The 20,453-nt window shown below is 46.7% G+C and overlaps 1 protein-coding gene across 5 annotated transcripts in view; it reads right to left on the bottom strand.

The window, feature by feature from the left end:
• The window catches only part of LOC144169426 (uncharacterized), a 50,541-nt gene that overhangs the window by 15,235 nt on the left and 14,853 nt on the right, over nt 1–20,453 (bottom strand). For all 5 annotated transcript variants that reach the window (XR_013322444.1, XM_077698564.1, XM_077698561.1 and 2 more), the window contains exons 4-7: nt 11,211–11,828; nt 8,895–9,065; nt 7,782–7,880; nt 3,679–3,825 (exon numbers count right to left, since the gene is read on the bottom strand). Coding sequence is in view for 4 of the 5 variants with exons in the window: in XM_077698564.1 (XP_077554690.1) it covers nt 3,679–3,825; nt 7,782–7,880; nt 8,895–9,065; nt 11,211–11,828 (1,035 nt within the window). In the remaining variant the exon portion in view is untranslated. The remainder of the gene's footprint in view (nt 1–3,678; nt 3,826–7,781; nt 7,881–8,894; nt 9,066–11,210; nt 11,829–20,453) is intronic.

The following is a 20,453-nucleotide window of genomic DNA, read 5'->3' as shown; positions in this document are numbered from 1 at the left end:
GTGAACGCCGATAGAAAAGTCTAGGCGCCTCGATCCGAAAAATTGTTGCTAAAAGCTTTGGCGCCATCTTGAGATGGCGATAGCGATGGGTGGGACGAAATTTCAGCCGTTTCAGCAGTTTCGGTTTCGTATCTGATTGTAACGTGCATGCGGTTTTTCGGCCTGTTTTTCCGGAAAATATGTGCGCGTTAGAATCGGGTAATTACGGTAAATAACTGAAGCAGGCATCTATTTTCCAATTCTCTCCCCTTTTTTTTTTTTCATGACTAAGAGCACATCCCAAAGTGCTTAAAGTCATTGCCACTTCCAAAGAGCCTGCTCATTGCCTTTCACTTTTTCAACTAAGGCTGGAAGCCGATCAGAAAGGGGTAGTACTTTGATATTATTATGGCATGGCAGCGCCCAGGATCAGTTGACCAATCAGCCCCTCCTGTTAGTGGGGCTTGATGACCCTGGCGAAGCTTTCTAAAGATGCGCTGCTGCCTGGATGCAGGTGCACAAAATACACACGCAATGGCTAAAGGCAGTTGTTGGCCATCTCATTTCAAACCAGTTGCACTAATAATCTAATTTTGCGACTGGCTGTAGCATACATATGCACAGTGGTAAGTAGATACAGTAAGCCCAGTTGCGACAGTTTTGACTGCGCTTGTACGCAAAATGAAGCATTCCTACAAAACAATAACTGAAACAAAGCCAAGCCTGCGCTGAGCAACAGCATGTTATAATGCTTGCTAGCTAAGGTTTGTGTCTTAAAAAGCACGTGACAAGCAGAGCTTCCTGCATACATTTCACATTTACATCTTTTTCTGCCTTAGTGCTTGATTCACAAAAAATTAAAGCCGGTTCCACGCCTGTGAAATCTGCTTAAACGGAGGAGCTGACTTCAGCTTCAGCCACCTCCTGCAGGGGCGGGGATCGCTCACAACGCTACCCACTGCAGTATGTACACACTCAAAGCTGACCCATGGAGGTCTGGTAGTTTATCGGTGCATATTTGTAAGTGGTAGCGTGTCGCGTGCTCTGGCGCACAATCCGAGATCACACACTGGACGGCCGTCGAAGCAGTGGCACCATTTGTCGGCTCGGTGGGGTACCTTCACGTGGCGCAACAGGCGTCATCAACAAACATTCCGAGCCCCCAAACAGCTGCGCTGTTAAAAAAGCTTAGGTAAGCCAAAACAATCTTGTTTAGCCAGTCAAGGTTTGTGATGTTCTAAGCCGTAGTATGGGAAAATGTATGGGGCAGCAATGCTTGTTGTCAGTCAAGTTTATGGCATTTTCTGCGTTATCAAATACTGCTGCTGAGAGTGGTATATTTTTGCGGTATTCCCGACACTCTAATCTGCCAAAAGTCAACTTGCCTTTACACGTTACTGACCTTTTAATACTTAGCCATCATTGTCGACACAAAGAGAGGTTGGTAGCAGAAGTAAGAACCCCAGGACTTTTAAACTAGCAGTGAATTTCAATGGCACACTTTATTCATACCCCAAGACTGTGTTTAATGCACTATAGCAAAAATGGTCTTAAGTTTTACTTTTCAGTCTTTCTTCTTTCAATTCACCCATACTCGGTAGCCTCACTTTCCTATCCTCCTTCAGCCATGTCGACGGGGGCTCTTGCACACGATTTCATAAAATCCCACACGTGCACGAATGTGCCATAAATGCTGTCCAAAGTTGTTTCAGCCCAGTTCAGAATACCATGGCAGTGCACGGAAAGGACCTGTTCCCCTTTAAAAGAAACCTCGCCATTATGTACTTGAGTTATTTAAGATTTAGTTTCCTGGTTGAGAAGAACTTAATTTTCAACCCAAGCCAACCTTCCCAACTATGTTGCAACCAGTTAAGCCATACTGCTATTTGGGGTGCACCAACTTTGCCACCCAGCCAGGTATGGCTTAACGAGGCTAGTTAAAAACAATCAAAGCGCCACAAGCACTCTAAGAGCAAGTCCCTGTGTTTAGGGTTTCTGTTCACATTAACCTATATGGCTCTCCTGTTTCTTCAAACTTACAAGCAAAGCTTTCTATGCCCAAGTGCATTAGCTGGCACCTAGCTGGCATGCACGATTCTATGCACTAGCTGGCACCAAACTGGCACCCCCTTTCACCACCCGGAACCAAAAAATACGTTGGGTCCATTAAAAAAAATTGCGTTGTCCCGATAACAATGATGCCAATTTTATCGCGAACTTCAAACAAATACTCGAGCTATTAAAGCGAACCCACAAGGCAGTGGTGCCTCGCCAGCCACTTTTCAGCTATTTTTCTACGATGTCACGGAACCTTGTTTGCGTGATTGGCAGCCGCCAACCTAACCACCGCCAAGAAACACGACTGAGCGATTGCAGTGGGAACTAGTTCTGTTTCATAGCCTAACTGGAATGCTAACGTGCAGTTAGAACACCGATAACTGTTTTCACTGCTGACCTACATCATATCACTCCTGGCTATACGTCATCGTAGCGTGAAATTTGAACTTTTTTCAATATTCCTTGCTATTTTTTAGTTTAGTCGCTCTAGAACCTTAGTTTAGTGCTCTAGTTTAGTCGCTCTAGGAGTCTAGAGCTATTTAGTCGCTCGTGCCTGAAATGGAGCTGAATGAGTTGCCAAAGACTAGCTCTTTTAATTGCGGCAAAGTTGTGTTTTATCTTCATGGTGCCTTTAATATGTTCTCGTCACAAACTCACGTGTACAGCATCTTATTATTATTGTATAGTCACTTCATTTATTGTGTTTTGATTCTGAGAGGCCTCTAGAACGTTCTGGTGTCGGGCGTGTCTCCGACTCATGATTTGGCAGGCCGCGTGACGAGAAAGACAGACAAATGCACGCACGCGCACACACACACACACGCACAAACACACACAAAAAAAACAAATAGCCACACATTCATGCGTATTCGAGGGTGGTTCACTTTCTAACAGAGCTCGCCGGCAAAGTAAAGAATAAATCCCTGCTGGCATGAACAGAATTCAGGCGAGTTCCTGGAGGCCATGGAACTTTCACTGTGCCAAACAAAGAATAATTCAAGGAAGGGCAAAGAAGGAAGATAGACAGTACGACCACGGTGGATATTTTCTTGTTTACCTTTTTTAAAACTATAAATACACGCCTCTGCCAAAACCAGGCAGTCTCGTTAGAATGTTGTGATGCAACAGTGGTTTTTGTTTACACATAATCCTCCATTGGCATCAACGGGCCGCATCAGTAAGAACTCCAACATGCTCCTGGATTCCTGAATTTCCGTGTTCGTCATCAGACGGCCAAGCAGCTTTGGTAGCAACCCTTTGAAGGGAGCCACTTTCGCCTCCGAGGCAGCGGTGCATCATCAGCCCAGTCAGTGAATATCTTTGAACTTTCGTGTGTTACATATGCATCAAATTGTTTCTGCTATCTTTTATACTTTGTAATGTCCCTTTTGTTAACTCTCCTAATTTGTACCATTTCACAACCCTCGCCTCACTCGCTTCACAACCCTCGCCTCATTTGTGTTTTGAGTTACCTCTCTCATATGTTCTTGTGCTTGTACAATACCTTGCCTTTTTGAAACATAAATCTCTCCTTGTTTGTTTTTTGGATTCTCGGCAGAGTTGATGACCAGTTCTCTTAGCCAGCACCCCTTGAAACGGTTGTATTTTCAACAACAACAACATGCCCCAAAAGCTACTCACCGAAAAATCGGAGTGACTATAGGGGGCCCGTACTTCTCCCCCGGTGGAGGCATCTCCCCGTCGGTGACATAATTGCCCTGATGAACTAATCGCGGCATTATTTCCAGCTCATCTCTCTCGCCCTCCTCTGCCTCCAACTCGCAGGTGCTGCAGCAGAGAAAAACAGTATGGCAAAAGCTATAAAGCACATCCGCAAAAATGCAAAAAAAAAAAAAGAAGAAGAAAAACCGTGTACGTGGAACTTATAAAACACAGGTTCAACAGAGGAAAGAAAAATTATTAGGCCCTTCTCTGCACATATAATGCGGCACTGTGTTACTGTAATTTCCATACTGTCGAACCCACTTACAATCAAATGCCGATGTAACATCTTCAATGTAAAGAAACCTCCAAAGTAATGAAATAGACAATAAAATTATTCTAACTTAGTATGCCTGAACAATGCATCTTGACAGCCAGGTCATGAAGTACGTATTTGCAGCATTGCACAGTAGCACCAGGTGCCGTCACTAGTTACTGTTATCTGTAAACATCAAGATGTGGCACCATACTCTTTACCTGCACGCATAGGTTGTATTAACTGGCGTGGCGCGTATGCCGGGGCAACCATGTGCGTCGTCTCAGCAACGGGGACGCGCGGCCACCATCATGGCGGCACACACATCAGGCGACCTGTCCCACAGAGATCAAAAGCAATGCCTTGTGGGGAAGCATTGGTTTATTCCTTTCACTCTAAGCGTTGTACCACAAGTGTTCCTCTCCACGGCGGAATGCGCCTGCAGCTCTCGCGTGGTTCCACTGCGCGTATTCGATTATGGAGACAGCGGGTACCTCGTAGCGTTTTCGCCATCAGGCGCTCTCGGAGGGACTTCGTCTCGGCGGCCCGTTGTTTACGCAGGCCGCCACCCAGGATTTGGATGTCGCCCAGCTTCCGCCCTGCTGGTGTGGGCCATCCGAGTGCCAGCTCCCGCTCCTTAGTACCAGTCTGTCACCCACACTCCATTCCAGCGAACTCCGAAGTGGTTGGAACCGCCGCAGACTTCGCTCCTTGTTACAGCAAACTCGCTTGCCTCCACGCTTCACCATTCCTTTCGAGGCTTCTCGTCTTTCGGATGCAGCATAATGCCAGCCAGCTTTTTTGTGTGTGACAGGATCAACTACAGTCGAACTACTTTGCTCTTTCCTAGTCTTTCTAATTTACACTTCTCTAGTCGATCCCAGCATCACTTCAAAATGTCGCTGCTATTATTCATATCTCTTGACACCACGGACGAGACGACGGATGCAAAGTGCAAGCCACCACTGAAAATTGAGTTGAAATGCAGCAGACGATGCACGCTGGTGTTTATTTTTCAGAGAAATGTGGGCACAAAGCACATGCGCAGGCACAGTGGCCACGGTCATGGCGGTTTTCAGGGTTGCCAAGCGAACAAATCGCCCACTGAACTTTTCAGTGAATACCACCTATAGGTTGTATTCACTGGCGTGGCACGCATGCGGGGGAGCATGTGTGTGCACCGTCACTGGTCACATGAGGATTAACAAGATGGCGGTAGTTGCACATGCTAAATACACGAGTGTTTGATGTTCCGAACTGTCCCCCACCAAGTGCAAAGTGACACCTTGACTCCAATGGGAGTGCGATTAGTAACACATCTGTTGACCCCACTGTTGAGAATCTGGTTGAAATAGGGCAGACGACATGCCGGTCTTTTTTTTCTGCAAGGTGTGGGTGCAGTGGCACAAGCCACGCCATTTCTGTGCTGAAGTGGCGCAAACATGGCCATTTTCAGTGTTGCCAAGTGAAGAAATTGACAGCTAAACTTTTCAGTGAATACCATCTATAGCAGCCACGCTAATGAGTTTCAGTTTGTCTGGGTTTGTGATGAGTAGTGTAAGTGCGTCTGCTCGACCACCCGGTCCAGCCAACATACCGGCACTGTTTGCCGAAATTTCAATAAAACAAAGCTTGGTAAACAATTTAACATAAACTTCTGGTTCTTAAAATAGATAATGGGAAGCACAAGCTCCTTAATGGGTCCCCAATAAGGTATGAGCCCTGAAATTGGCCGAACAATGCAGCGGTAATAGCTGCAGCGAGTAGAATGTCTACGTTTCCATCCTATTCAGCCATTCCATTCCACTCAAGCTGTTCACAGCAGTTCTAAGGCACCCCCTGTGGTAAGGTTGGCGAGTCTGATAAGTGTGGTGCATGAAATGGGCGGGCAGTTTTTTTTTGGATTCATGCTGCACAGCAAAGACTAAAAGCACGGGGTTCCCGTCATCTTGGCCAACCCATGCGTTCTTCTGTTTGAGGCCTAATGGCACTTTTCTAATCACACATTGGGGCTTCAGAGCTCTGGCAATCAAAAGATGCATTTAAGGATAAGGAGAGATCCTACAGGTAGTCCTAAGCAGTGAATGGAATGATAAAGTTTGTGTCCCTCCTTCAAACTCGGCAGTTCAAGCCCATCAACACTGTGGTCGCGTCCATTTGGCACCTATGCAGACAATTTCAGCTGAATGATGGTTGCTGTCTTCATTTTATAGGAAAATTTTGAGTACAAAATGACATCACAACACTGCGTATAGGGAGTGGAGCCCAATCAGGGTATGGCCATGTGAGGGGGCGGAGGAAGGCTGACAGTGGCATATTCAAAGTGTTCAGGGCAGGCAGGTGCAAGCCTCATACACCGTGCCTGCGGTGCTCAGCACTAACCATCTCAATGGTCACTTTTGCTTGCTTTAGCAGTAGTGTTGGCTGCCTGCAGCTCCTTTTGTTGCCCCCCAGTATCGGCTCTCTATTACACCCATTATCATCCCCTTTTTCTTCTGCCACCTATACTGGCTGCAGACTCGATTCCACAATGCGTACAAGTGGTGGCGAGAGTCACAAGACCCTACGAGGCAGAGGTAGCTGACAAGCCGCACTTCAACTTGCCTGCGAAGGAAAGTGACATCCACCTAAATGCAGCCGTACGGCTCCAAAGGATGAATTTTTCTTCAACTGCAAAGTTTCTGAGAAAGCTGTATAGCTTTCCTTTGGAGCCGTACGGCTGCATTTAGGTGGATGTCAAACTTTCCTTCGCAGAAACTTACTCCACCTTGGGGAATTCCCCTCAATATGGTCGATTAACTTCAACTTGTCACCCTGGCAAATGCGCAAGCATAGCAAAGTGGAGAAATCCCCATGGGATCTCTCCACTCATATTCTGAGCTCCCCTATCACTCGCCAGTTACAGAACGATACGAATCTACATAAAAATTATAACCACAGGCCTCGTGTATTGCTCACGCAATATAAGTGCATAACAGTGCACAATGGGCAAGAATAATGGCATATTCTCAAGTTGAGTCCTAAGGGCGCAAGTTTATATTGGAATCAGTAACTGAACGGGTACTTAGCTTCATTAAAATCGAGAATTTGTAGTTAAGGATATGTGCCCCCAAAATTTGTCTCCGAATATTTTTCCACACTAGCCCACACAAGTTCTTGGGGCCAAGGGTGTAATACAAGGCATTCACCACATTGTTGGGGTGGCACCAGTGGCTGTGTTGTTTTTTAGAGCAGAACATATCCTTTTACTGTTACATACTCCCCTGCCAGCTTACTTTTCGTTTATTTACTCAAGCAGCCACATTTATGAATCAACCCTGCCATAGGCAAAGCCCATGCTTTGCCACTGCAACAGGCTGCTGAAATAACAAAAAGCATTCAGTGTTTGTGTTCACCGATAATGTCGACGCAGCTTTAATTTACCAATGAACAGCCAGTTTCACACCTTGTTGGGCATCCAGTCGTATTTTGACAGCTTCACACGAGACTGAAAAATGCTGTTGCAAAACCCTCAAAGCATTCCCCGCCATACAAACCTGTACAGCACATGTTTTCACAAGAGAAGGAACTAGCTGGCACCAACCACCTTCACATTTAAGACAAATTCACATCCTTGTCTATAAAGTTTCCTCTGAGGCAACTTCAAAACCTTGGAGCCGTATGATCAATTATACATTCTTTCTTCTGAAGCAAGGCTGAAGTACAGATCGGCAAACGCGAAGAATAATCCCCAACCAACCGCAATGGCAAGATAAGGAACGCTCACCGAAGCTGGTCATCATCATCCGATTCCGGCTCCGTCTTGAACGTTTGCAGAAGCCTCGGTCGCAGTTGGGGCCTTCTGAAGGGGATAAGCTGTGCATACCTAGGCAGCACAAATATCCCACATTCAAGAGTTCGACGAAAGTTCGTCTGGTCAGGTATCATGATGAGAACGAAATGCGGTCACTGACCAAGTCAAGGTGAAAAACACAGAGACGTTTCGGAACCCGTACGGGTTCCTTGATCACCAGTTTTTCCTTTTTTAACTGACGGTTCAGTCTTGAAGAAAGATAAAAAAAAACAATGGCTGTTCGCATTGTACCGTGTGTGATCAAGGAACCCGTACGGGTTCCGAAACGTCTCTGTGTTTTTCACCTTGACTTGGTCAGTGACCGCATTTCGTTCTCATCCCACATTCAAGCAATTGCCGAAGAGGGCTGCTCACTCAGTCTTGCACAACACCGCCAGTCAACACCGAAGTCCACTTACAAACAGCTCTTTCCCCAGATTAGCTGGCTAGTGGCTGCAATTAAAGTTTAACAACCCTTACATAAAGGACAACCTGGGAACAAAGAACAGCAGAAGAGGGAAGTTGGTTTATGCTAAACTCTACGATGCTTTCACACAGCTCTAGCATTATGCTTCAAATTACGTCAACTCAAAGCAAACAATGAACCATGCCTGCCAATTGTTCAATGCACGGACAATGTGTAGGTTCAAAACTAAGCCACCAGTCCTTCATACAGTGTGGGACACTTTTCCTCGGTGAAAATAATTCTCCCTGCTGGCGGGCAATTATGCTTTACCCTGGCCTAGAGCATCTAGGCCCTCCTCAAGCCCTCTGCTTGAACAACAGGAAATATTTTCAAAAGCAAGTTCAGTAAGAAGCCCCCACTGTCTCTGCACTAGCATAGCTCGTGGCGTGAAGAAGCCCTTGGTATTCAGCTCTCATAGAAATCTACGAAAAGAAGCAGCTTAGAAGTATGCAGTATTGTGAGAAATTTTATGGCACTGCAACAAGGCTTAGCTATCCTTCATCAATCTGAGAGGCAACCAGCTAGGCTCTGCGCTGTGATGGCTCAAGTCAAACTCCACACTGACAAACAATGATGCTCACTTTCTCGGCGTGCCGTCTCCGTCATCGGAATACTCAGAAGAGGAGGATTCATCTTCTTTCAGTGACATCTTAGGTCTGCATGCCCGCTCCAAACTTGGCCTGGTGGTGCTCACTTCACAGACGGGCGTCTGGCTGGGTGCCATTTCCCGCTCTTCCTCCTCCATATTGGTGCTAAAAAATTGCAATCGTGCGAAAGCGCACACTGCAGACATCAATAAAGTTTTTCTAATCCAATCCAATAGAAAATCCACCATGACGTCACATGGAGGCTGTCTCCCATTCAAGGTGGTTTGCGATTCTCAGATTTGCTCAATGCAACAATTGTACGCGTTCTCCAATGGAGCCACTATTAAAATATAAGCAAAGTACATGCCGCACTCCCATAAGTGTAAACTACAGAAAGAGATCTGTAAGTTTCCATTTATATTTAAATAAAGGACACCCACTTCACCAAATTCATGCAATGTAGGTGAAACACTGCCTCAAACTGTAGAGTGCTCCTTTTACTGTAAAGTGCGGTTGTCATACCAAGATCACCTGAAGTATGTCTATTCCGTATATTTATTTTTAACCTGCTGCAATAACTAACTAAATGACCAGAGCAATGACACAAGACCCGGGAGAAACAAGATGCCAAGCAATACCACTTTGAACGAATGTTTGGACCCAATACAGAAGGCCTGTCACGGTATATTTGTAGTGACCAAACAAATGTGGTCATTATGAGGGCAAATAGGTGCATTCATAATGATCCCAACGGTTGTGAGAATCACAACGGCCATGTAATTTAAATGAGGACCATTCTCCAACCCATTCCCAAATTCGTTCAAGCAATAATTCGTGCACCAGAGTCAGAGCTTTATTTACCACGGCCAACAAACATGCTGAAATTTGTGTGGAAAATTCTTATTACAACTCCAGGTGCACACCTGGGACAGCCACCCGTCGTTGCCAGAACTGCTGAAGAGGCAGTGGCTTCATATCAGCTGACAATGAACAAGAGCAATGAATGTGTAGGGAGGTAAAACCTGGCCCAACCACCTAGCCATTTTAGCGGACACATTAAAAAGTACCAATTTCAGTCGCGAGGTGGCAGTGTGCAAAGCAAACACTTTTCTTAAAGGAGAATTTTCACACTTTTTTTGCTGGTCTACCACTAACGCTACTGACCACAGACATTAATCTAAGCATGGTTTTTAAAGAGTCCCCTCATCAAACTAATGAAGTGTTTGCTTGGAAAAGTGTATGAGGGCAATACCTACTTCTCAGAACAAAAGTTCTTCCATATAAACCCATGCAAAGGCACTGCTAGTGTGGTTGCATCCAACCAACACCTTACATCCTCATAAGCACGGACAAAGTTTCCTTTCGTACAACTCCCACTTTCGCGAAACCTGTGTAGTGCATCATGACACCACAATAGTTAGGTAAGGCAGCTAGCCACTACAGCCCCCATCTCGCCTTCTTCCCTTAAAGGCCAACTGTACTGAATTCCGACTTTGTAAAGCCCCATTTCTTTAAGGTCTCCCTAAAAAGACAGATACAAAATATGACCGCTGAATTACGTGCACGCACGGCGCAACGGACCCCAGCAAAAATCGGCGATTTTTAAAACGAAATTGAGAAGAGCACAGCCGTTTTGGCCAGACTATGGCCAATGATGTTGCCGCCGGCGAGTGAGCGGCTAGCCGGTTGGAGAAAACCTGCGCGCAACGGCCATGCATGCGCGACAGCATTCAGAGAAGTGCGCCTCGACTAGTTCTCCTGGTTAGTCGGAGGATCAGGTACACAGGCCGGCCAGCATGTCATTTCCGCTTCATGGCCATTTGCATGATCTGCCGGCAGGTGCAGAGTCATTTGCGATGAAGCTATTTTAAACTTTTCTTACTGATTAACAACACATTTCACGGAGCTACTACTCATTTCCCAGTTGGTTTGGTGATATGTACCGTACTTTCGAATTAAATTTGGCCGAAGTGAAATTTGAGTGCAGTTGGCCTTCAACCCCATTGCATTCTGTCATCAATGACATTTGCAGAGTTAAATGAGAAGGCTGAAACCTGACCTTTCGACACTAGAACAGATATCTTTATTGCTACCATAGAACTGAACGCAACTAGAAAACACTGTTTTTACATTGTCTTTCCTCTGTTTGGAGATATACTTTGTCACCTGCCTTTACATCCTGCCACTAAAGAACAATCGCCAAGTGTTCTGCCATGGACGTGTGCGAGAGAGAATAAGCTTCATCAAGCTTAAATCATTTTTTTCCTTTTCTAACCTGGACCAAGCTGTTAGTCACCCCCAATGACTCACCTGGGACGGCTAGCATAGTCATGAAGATTGGGCGCAAACAGACTAGCAGGTGAAGTCTTGGGTACCTTAGGGAGAGCATTACTTGGCTTGTCGGGTGTAGGCTTACTGGGCAAAACCTTGTTTTGCCAGAGCTTGAAGGGGGAAGGCTTGTGGGGTGGAGTCTTGTAGGGTGAAGCTTTGTAGGGTGAAGCCTTGTGAGGTGGAGTGCTGTATGGTGAAGCCCTGAAGGGAGAAGGCTTGTAGGGTGAAGGCTTGTAGGGCGAAGGCTTGTAGGACAATATGTTGTCGAGCAAAGGCTTGCAGGGTGAAATGTTGGATGGGGGCTTTTCGGGCTGCAGCTTTTCAATCACGGGTTTTTCCGGCAGAAGCTTTTCAGGCAAGTGTTTCTCAGGCGAATGTTTGTTGGGCAAGTGTTTGTCAGGTGGGAGCTTTTCGGTCGCAAGCTTTTCGTGCAGGATCTTTTCGTGCGAGACTTTGTCGGGCCCGGGCTTGTCGGTTGAAGGCTTGGCGGGTGAAGGCTTGTCGGGTGAAGGCTTGTCGGGTGAAGGCTTGCCAGGTGAAGGCTTGCCAGCCCGCGATGATCCCAAAGTGGTGTCTGCCCAACACATAGAAAATCTCCTGCACAAATATAGCACCATGAAAGTTGCCAAGAATAGCGAGAGTATTTTCAACGTAACACAAGTTCGGGGATGTATGCCAATGTTAACTCCAACATGCTACAACTTGCCAAAGATAGTCTTCCAGCCGAAACAGCCCGTTTTAGTTTTCTAATACAGTAATTCCTCATTAACTCAAAGTCACACAGTCCACTAAAAAGTTCAAGATAAGAATAATTTTGAGTTTAGCGAAATGTCAAAAAACTTGCCAAGTAACTAAAATAAGAGCTAGTGCATGATGGCAACAAAAGATCCACTGCACAGCAGAGCGTTTTTAATAAAGGCAAGAAACTTAGCAGCAAAAGTGAATTTTCATTATTGCAAGGAACTGTGTGATGCTCATCTGTTTTGCGTTCACATCCGGCCCCAGGGAAGAGTTCTCGAGCTGCTCAATACACTGCATCAATTGTTGGCTGCCGCCCCTACATTGTACCTTGTTGCGAAGCAGGCGGAGCTTCTTTATTGTTTCTGCCATTGTAGGCACTTCTCGAGGCTCCTTGTCGTCCACATGATCAGCTGCATCGTCCACAGCCATCTCAACAATGTAGACGCTGGACAGCATTCCAGCAACGGCGACATCAGCCTCGTACAGCGCATACTCCTCGTAAATTTGCCGCTCATGACTGCATTAGGCGCGTAGTGGGAGCTAACTGTTCGAACGGAAACTTTATCAGCTGCCTGTAGCGGACTTTGCCTGGTGTCCTCTCTGTAAACATTTTGAGATATCCGTGGTCACTCAAAGATGCTCTTTGAGATAAAGGGGGGCGAATACATAGCACGTATGGGAGTTAAATGCACGTCAAGAAAAGTTTCGACCATACCGATATTGTGAGATATCCGAGGTCGAGTTAACGAGGGGTGACTTTGCCTGGTGTCCTCTCTGTAAACATTTTGAGATATCCGTGGTCACCCAAAGATGCTCTTTGAGATAAAGGGGGGCGAATACATAGCACGTATGGGAGTTAAAGGGACACTGAAGTGATATGTAAACATTGCGGGATTACTAGTGCTAATTGTAGTCCGGAGTCCCCAGGCCATGTTTCGACCACTCTAGGCGCGTTTACGCGATTTTATTTAGTAGAAAAACTAATTCGAAAATGCTGTCCTCCTCTCTTTACGCTCGCCCATTTTCTGTGGCGTTTTCGTGTGACGTCAGGAGGGGATGAGCTGGCAATTGGCTGCGCTACTGCACGGCTCCCCGGCCTTCAGACAGAGTCAGTCGGCCCAGCGTTTCGTCCGCCGGCCGCCGGCGGGTCGTCGCAATCAAGGAGGTTAAAAAAAATTGCTTGGTTGCAATTCGTTCGCTTAGTTGAAACGAAGCCAGGACACGTTTGTGAATGGAAGAATGTGCCTTTCTTTACTTGGTTTGTTTGTACACTATATCTAGCTCCAAGTCAAGGTTGCTTCACACAAGCGCTGCACAAGCGCACATGCGACGCTTCGCTGACTGGTACGCCAGTAGGAAAATATAAGGCCTCTTGAAGGCGGAAGAAGAGTCAGCGAAGTCAATATAGGTACTAAGGAAATAAAATCAACTGATATTTTTACCGTACAGCGTAAAACTAGGGCACGGGAAGCACTTTTTTGCGCTGGGCGAACAAGCACAGCGGTCAGCAGCACGACTACGCATCTGCGAACGCTTTTCCGTCTACGAAATGCAATTGCTAGACGTGAGCTACTGTGGAAACTCGGGCGACGCTTACTGCACGAGCGCAGTACAACAAATAGTCACCTAAGCTACTTGAAATGCCAAAACTAAATAAAAGTGTAAACCGGTTGTACAATATATACCCTATATTAGGAAGGCCTTTGCGTCCCGTTCCGTGGCTCAGTGGTCTGGGGCGCTAGGTATGTCACCGCAAATGTTTTGCAAGTCACGAGTTCAAATCCCGGCGGGTACGTGCTTTTTTTTTTGTAAGTTAACTTTTTTGTTTTCCGCCGATGTTTTCTATATTGAGTTCACCTTTTTTTTGGCCGCAACGTTCATGGCTACACGAACTAGTTCACAAAACGCGCGCAGGCTGGCACTGGCGCGCTAGCGAGTTCTCGTTGGCGTGCTGTTGCCATAAGCACCGACTGCTTGCAGGCAGTGGGCACAGGCCAGAATGAACAGACCCTTGGCCTGGTGCGAACACGCTTTTTACGATACAGGCATGAGGGAGGCAAGCTCCAAATATGGGGGAAAAGCGCATGACATTTGGGCGTCTGCGGGTACGCGGAGGGCGTTCATGCACTGTGTAGGTCTCGGCTAGTGAATGCTACGACTACAAGCCGTCCTGGGAGGCTTATCTTGTGCATTTTACAGCCGACAACATGGCAGAAGTGCGGTACGATTACTGAGATATTGAGAATGCCCATCCAACAACGCCATTGGTTATGTTTTACAGAACCGAAACCGAAACTTGTTTGATTGCTAACCTTGGGCATCGTCCAATCACGGCGCCCCTCCTCCCAACGTCACAGCCTTAGTTGGTGCGGCCGCCGCAAACCGCGCATGGTAGTTTTTCTTCTTTCGCGCTTTGTAAAATAATTACCGATTTGTCAACCGGATAAACGATGAAAAGTGTGCTAATTTGAGCCAGTCTACGCAGTGCAAGCAAAAACGGGAGCTTGACAAATTCACTTCAGTGTCCCTTTAAATGCACGTCAAGAAAAGTTTCGACCACACCGATATTGTGAGATATCCGAGGTCGAGTTAACGAGGGGTTACTGTACTTCATAAAAAAAACTTTTTTCTAGAATACTCAACTACCCTGCCACGCATATTCCTTGGAATTCAATTATTGCCCCGTCCAGCAATTTTTCGAGAGAAACTCGAAAAAAAACAATGATCCCTTGAAACATTATTATAGAGGTATTTTTTGGGGGGCTACAGAAGACAGGAATGAGAAAGCATAATTTCAAAAGTGAGACGTTTTTACCTTGGTAAATGATCATTTCGCGTTCGGTAAAGGATCATTTACACATGATCATTTACCAAAAGAAAAAATCTTGAACACCTTTGCCTTCCATGAGGTTTGTAAAGTAGTAACACACTAAAGGATTTATCTTATATGTGATGCAGCTTATGCCAACCCGGGCCCCAACACTTTCGGTATTTTGTTTATTTCAGAACTCTCAGCCAAATATTTCTGCGGATTTTAGGGCAACTTAACGATGTTTTACTGTATGCAGGTGCACGGTCTGCACTATTATTGCTTTCATTTCAAGATATAAAGCGACTACTAAATGTAGCAATCATGCAAAGAAAACACCTCTCCTTTGAGTCTGTATGATTTAATGGCTCATTACGCCTCAAGTGTTAAAATGGAAAGGAGGTCCTCAAAGGCGTGCCCTAGGTCTTACCTATGTAAAACATGCCTACTTAAACATTTTTATCATTCCAGTCTCGAGGGGTACTGAAGGAGTCATCCCATACTGATATGTAGAAGTGGTTTATATAAAACAAAATAGAACAAGTGGCACACACAGGATCTTATTTCACTTAGCGGATTTCCTGCAAGGCAGCGCCCAACCACTTGCAGTGCATAGTGTCATGCTTGTAAACCTCAGGTTGGAGCTAGAGGTGCACGAATCTTCTTTGAGTTTTATTTCTTTTAAGCACACATTCGTACGTAATAAAGTGCCGCGTATGCCACGATCCACCTGGCTTCGGCATACAGCAGTTATAAAGAATGCTTGGCACTGTGCATTCCTACTGTAAAATACCGATCAAGCGCCCCCACCCATAACCTGAGTATTTTGAGTTTTTGCGTACTACCAAACAAGCACCCCTCACCCCACCACTCTGACGACCCGAATTACCGAAATTGAAACCACCCAAAAACTTTTAGCTGTGCTCTGGACTAATCCCAAATCCAATTCAAGAAACTGTGTGCAAGCGCAATTTCTTGGAATAAATTGGGATTAGTATTTTTGGGATTAGCAATTTTGGAATTTGAGTTTCACCATTTTGTTATTGCTGACTGACACTGCCGAATGTGCTTGTGACTTTGTGACCCCTATGGTGAAGGCTATGTACTACTGATATACACTTAGGAAGAAAATTCGAGTCGTGGAATGGCATCACTACGCCGGAAGAAAAAAAGTGCATGCGACATTTTGTCACTTCGGTATTAAGTACGCGAGTTTATTGCAGCAGAACTTTGGCAAGGCCAAGCTTTGACAAAAGTGGATGTCTTTTTTTTTTAAGTTTCTTGAATGAGAAAGATGCGCGAAGTGTGCAGTGTGTCACAGGCTTCTGTCTGAAGAAGCAGTTAATAAGAAAATCTTCAGAAATTTTAGAGAGTTGGTCCACTAATGTGTAGCATTCTTATGCCGCTTTCGCAGAGTGAGTTCTTTACAGCCAAATATGGCTGTGAGTAGAGAAAGACTTTGGATTATTTTATTCTTTTTAAGTTTTCTTTTTTCTTTTTGCCAATGATGTAAATATATACAATTATAGTGGTGAAGTGCCTTTACTCTGCTAATTATGTTTGTTTTTTGAAGACTGGAGGCGTACTACAGAGTTGGTCCATTTACGCTATTTTTACACGTCTTTCCAATGTTTCTGATGGTTTTCTTTTTTCGTTTTTTTTCTTCGGTTTTGGGGAAGATGTATAAGATACATATTTCTTTACTTTGTCAGATCACTTCTGTGAAAACTTTTTTGCATTGCTTATTTCTTTAGTTTTTTTTACAATTCTGTTTGACGAATTATCTACATCTATGCCATTATAACGATTACAGGTGTTAATTTTGCAAATCTGCATTTTTGTGGAAATGCACGGCGTTACAAGGTCCTAGCTGTGGGGGTACTATGCAAAGAATGGTACGCATTAATAGCACACAGCTTGCAGCTTGGCAATTTTGTTGCATAAAGCCAGTACATCCAGTGATAAACAGTGGTTCGACGTTACAATGTGCCACTCCACGAACAAAAGCCAGAAGAGACCCGAAGATTTCTCAGAGGCCTCTTGCTCCGCCGAGAACACGCTCCGAACGCACCACAAGTACACCTCGATCAACATTTCAAATAATGACCAGACATAATCTGGCTAACAGGACCGACCAACAACGCGGTTGGCAAGATCATTGCGTATTGCTAACACTGGTAGCTCCACGAGGGGCTTCACGGTTGCATTCTCCGATGCACTGCATTATTTTTTTCTTTTGGGGAAGGGAGGGGGGGGGGGGGGGGGGGGGAGAGAAGTGCAATATCGAGATGTATTTGTTTGTAGTCGATGCCCAATGCAAGCAGGCTGTGTGCTGAGGGATGGGTGAGGAGGAGGGTACTGAAGCCGTAGTTGGCGATAACGATATACAATTTCAGTGTATCAAGAATGGATCAGTTGTGCTCTACGAGTGAAAAAATGTGTAAGTGGCGGGGATTTGCGTTTCATGGCGGCGTGCCTGTTGTGTGTGAAGCCTAAAAATGCTAAGCTCGTATGTGTAATTGTTAGTAAGTACCAATACAGGTGCTTGTGTAATTGTGGTCGTCTGGTCGACACCTAGTATCTAGCTCACAGATGACACCATCGAGCTCGCAGTGTAATTGTGGTCGTCTGGTGGACACCTATCGAGCCCACAGATGACAGTTTATTTCACTGCGTGATGGCGATAGCGTAGACGACACCTATCGAGCTCACAGACGACTATTTCACTGCGTGATGGCGATGGCGATGGCGTGGATACACCGGCTCCCAAAGGGAGCTGCGACAGCGATATCATTTCACTAGCGACCGCTGAATGAAAGCCTCCGGTAGCGGAAAAACAAAGAGTGCATATCACTTGGTCCTCAACACCGAGTCCATGCTGCAGCCTGCCAAGTTTGTCCCAGAGCTCAAAGAAAAGTCCTCTTTGAGGGGCGGAAATGCTTCAGTAGGCATTTCGAATGCGTCTACATTACTTCTCGACTGCCTGTTCCACCGGTTAGCCAACAAGGCAATAACCAGAAATTCCATGAGCGACCTTTTGAAATTCCGTGTGCTCCGAGGATCCGCGAACTAGCTCTGCTGCGCTTGCAATACGTCACATCCGGCTGTTTGCTTTTAGCCGATTAGGACTCACTCAAAACGCACACTTTTGAAACGGACACAAAAGGGACGAAACACGAGAATACCGCCCCAGGACTCATCGCTTGCGACCAGGCTGCTGCACTGGCTCGCGGCTTTCTGGACTACAAGAGCCATCCACTTTTATGTTCAATAAATTAACATCTTTCCTCCTTTGGGGAGGAGGAGGGTTAACAATTTTCCGCTGCCATTTTGAATTCCAGGGCAGTTCTGAAAAAGGGCCCGCTCAACAAAATTCCATGAACTATCCCCAAGAAAGGTGAGGGGGGGGGCACCTGCTCAGTATTTTACGGCAGGTTGACGTGCTGTCCCTAGCATGGTTTTTATGGAAGCAAAGCTTTATACGCCTCTCTGATGGCGTTCGATGTGGCGCCGAAATGCACTGCAGGAAAGCCAACTGTACAGAATGGGTTTCGAAAAACGATGATGATGATAAGTGGACGCACATCAAGCGCCTAAATGCTTCCCGTGGTCAGAATAGAACCTTGGTCCCTCGCGTTATGAAGCTGACGTCTATGTGATTGCGCCACTCCGGCACGGTAGAAGAAACCTTTTTTTTTTTTTTTTTTTAAGGGGGGCTTTGATTTTTTTTTCTTGCTTAGATGATGCAAATTTTGTGCTGCAGGTGTTGGCGCTGGCGTCAGTTTTAGCGGGAGAGATCACGTGTTATCCCGAACCGGCTTTTGCGGATGCCAGCTAGGTGCGCGGACGGAGAGCGCGGCAAGCGTTGACGACGGACGCGCGCGACTGCACGGAAAGGCGCGCCATTCGGGAGACAAGCGCTCTCACCTCCCGCAACGAGCGCGAAAGAATCGCGCACGCCAGGTATCGCGTTCCGCCGCTTTCCCTGGCGAGTGCACCGCGCAACACAGACGGCGCGATATGGCGAAATCAAATTGAGTGCGCGAAAGTAAGCGTTTGAATTTCGCGCCAAATCTGGGATAGGACTCAAACCCTTAGACGGAGCTCTTGCTACACTCGGTTACAACTAGCGTCACTAAATAAGCTACGCTTAAGAGTACCGCCACTTCACGCACCCGGAGGCGTCTGGGGGTCATTTTGTTTCTGGCTTGCAGAGTTGCCATCTCTCCGAACGCAACCGCCGCCGGTTGTGACGGGCAGAGTGCGACCGGCTGCTCTTGCGCCCGCGCAGCCGAGAGAGAGAGAGGGGAGGCGCCCAAAAACAAAATGGCTGCGCCCATGTGTAAACAAACATCACGTGGTGCCGACCGACCAATGGAAATCCCGGCGGCACATAACAATGAGAGAAAAGAGTGCCGATACTCTAAAAGCCTTTATTTAGTGACGCTAGTTACAACTCAAGAACGGCACCACCTCATGCAGTGTATCACTCCGCCAAAGCGCCGGACCCGTGACGTCAGTGCGCGCGCGTTTTGAAAGGGGTTTGCTATGAATGCGTGATATCGTCTGTCTTGTCTCACGCAGTTTGTCGTCACTGGAGTCGTTTATAAGCATATTAAGTCCAAAAAATCACTGGAACGGCTCACGCCATGTTCAAAATATTCCCAGTAACGCCGTACTTGCGCCGCGCGGAGAAACATCCGGCTACGGTGATAAGGCACAGCGGCAACTTCCGGTGTCGTTCTTAAGTTGTCACCGAGTATAGCCCGCTGGTCTACTTGCTTAGGTGCTTTGAGGGTCCCGCTTTGGAGTAAGCGCAGCGTGCGTGTAATTAAGAGTTGGGCGGAAGCCGGTGTGGTCGCGAAAAGACGTAATAACTATTAAAAACCGAAAAGACGTTTTAAGACCCCCGTCATTTCGGTTTTTATAAACATTCAAGGTCGGTGTCAGTTTTTAATTGTCATCAAGTGCGCGTGTCGTAGGCGTCAGGGTCTGCGTTGGCCGCAAATGCAAAGCAGCACACTGTATTAGCGGTACTAGCACACCATCACTGGTTACTCACAGTCACCACTTATGTAGGCATGCGTGACCATTCTCAGGCAAACGTGCAGAAGTTCACACACAGCTTGCAAGCAGACAAACGTGGGCCGGACCGTGCAAAAACGTCTGCCTTCTACTCGGACAAACGTTGACTCGGACCACCTCAGATACTTGGCATGCGTTTGGACCGGTCGCGGCGCCACTATCGCAAATCCCCGCCTCGGGAGGCGTTCAGGGCAAAAGGCAGGCGTTTCTGCAAAGCCAGCACTCCCAGCATGCAACGCGTGAGAGAGAGAGAGAGAGAGGCGAGCCTCGTATACTGACACGGGGTCCCTGCGGAGGATCGCCCGCGAAAGCGGGTCGCGAATCCTGTGCCTATACAGACGTAGCTTGGCCAGCCTCCGCTGCTGCCAGTTCAGCTTGACCGAGGGCCCGCGCTTCCGTCTCTTCTTGCCCGGGACGCCATCGACTCCCGGGCCGGTGCTGCTGCTGTTGCTGGTGCTGCTGCTGCTGCTGCTGCTGCGACGGACGCGCGGCAGCTACAGAGACCCGTGCCACTCGATAAAACGGCGATGCCTGCGGGGCTAGGGGCTACCTAAAGTCCCTTCATCTGAGCGCCGATCGAGGGACTT

Source organism: Haemaphysalis longicornis, unplaced genomic scaffold (assembly GCF_048455015.1).
Source record: "Haemaphysalis longicornis isolate Haplotype H1 unplaced genomic scaffold, Haemaphysalis longicornis Haplotype H1 scaffold_2, whole genome shotgun sequence".
In the NCBI taxonomy this organism is placed as follows: Eukaryota; Metazoa; Arthropoda; class Arachnida; order Ixodida; family Ixodidae; genus Haemaphysalis; species Haemaphysalis longicornis.
Note: the sequence above shows the minus strand (reverse complement) of the source record. Positions and strands in the feature narration are given on the sequence as shown.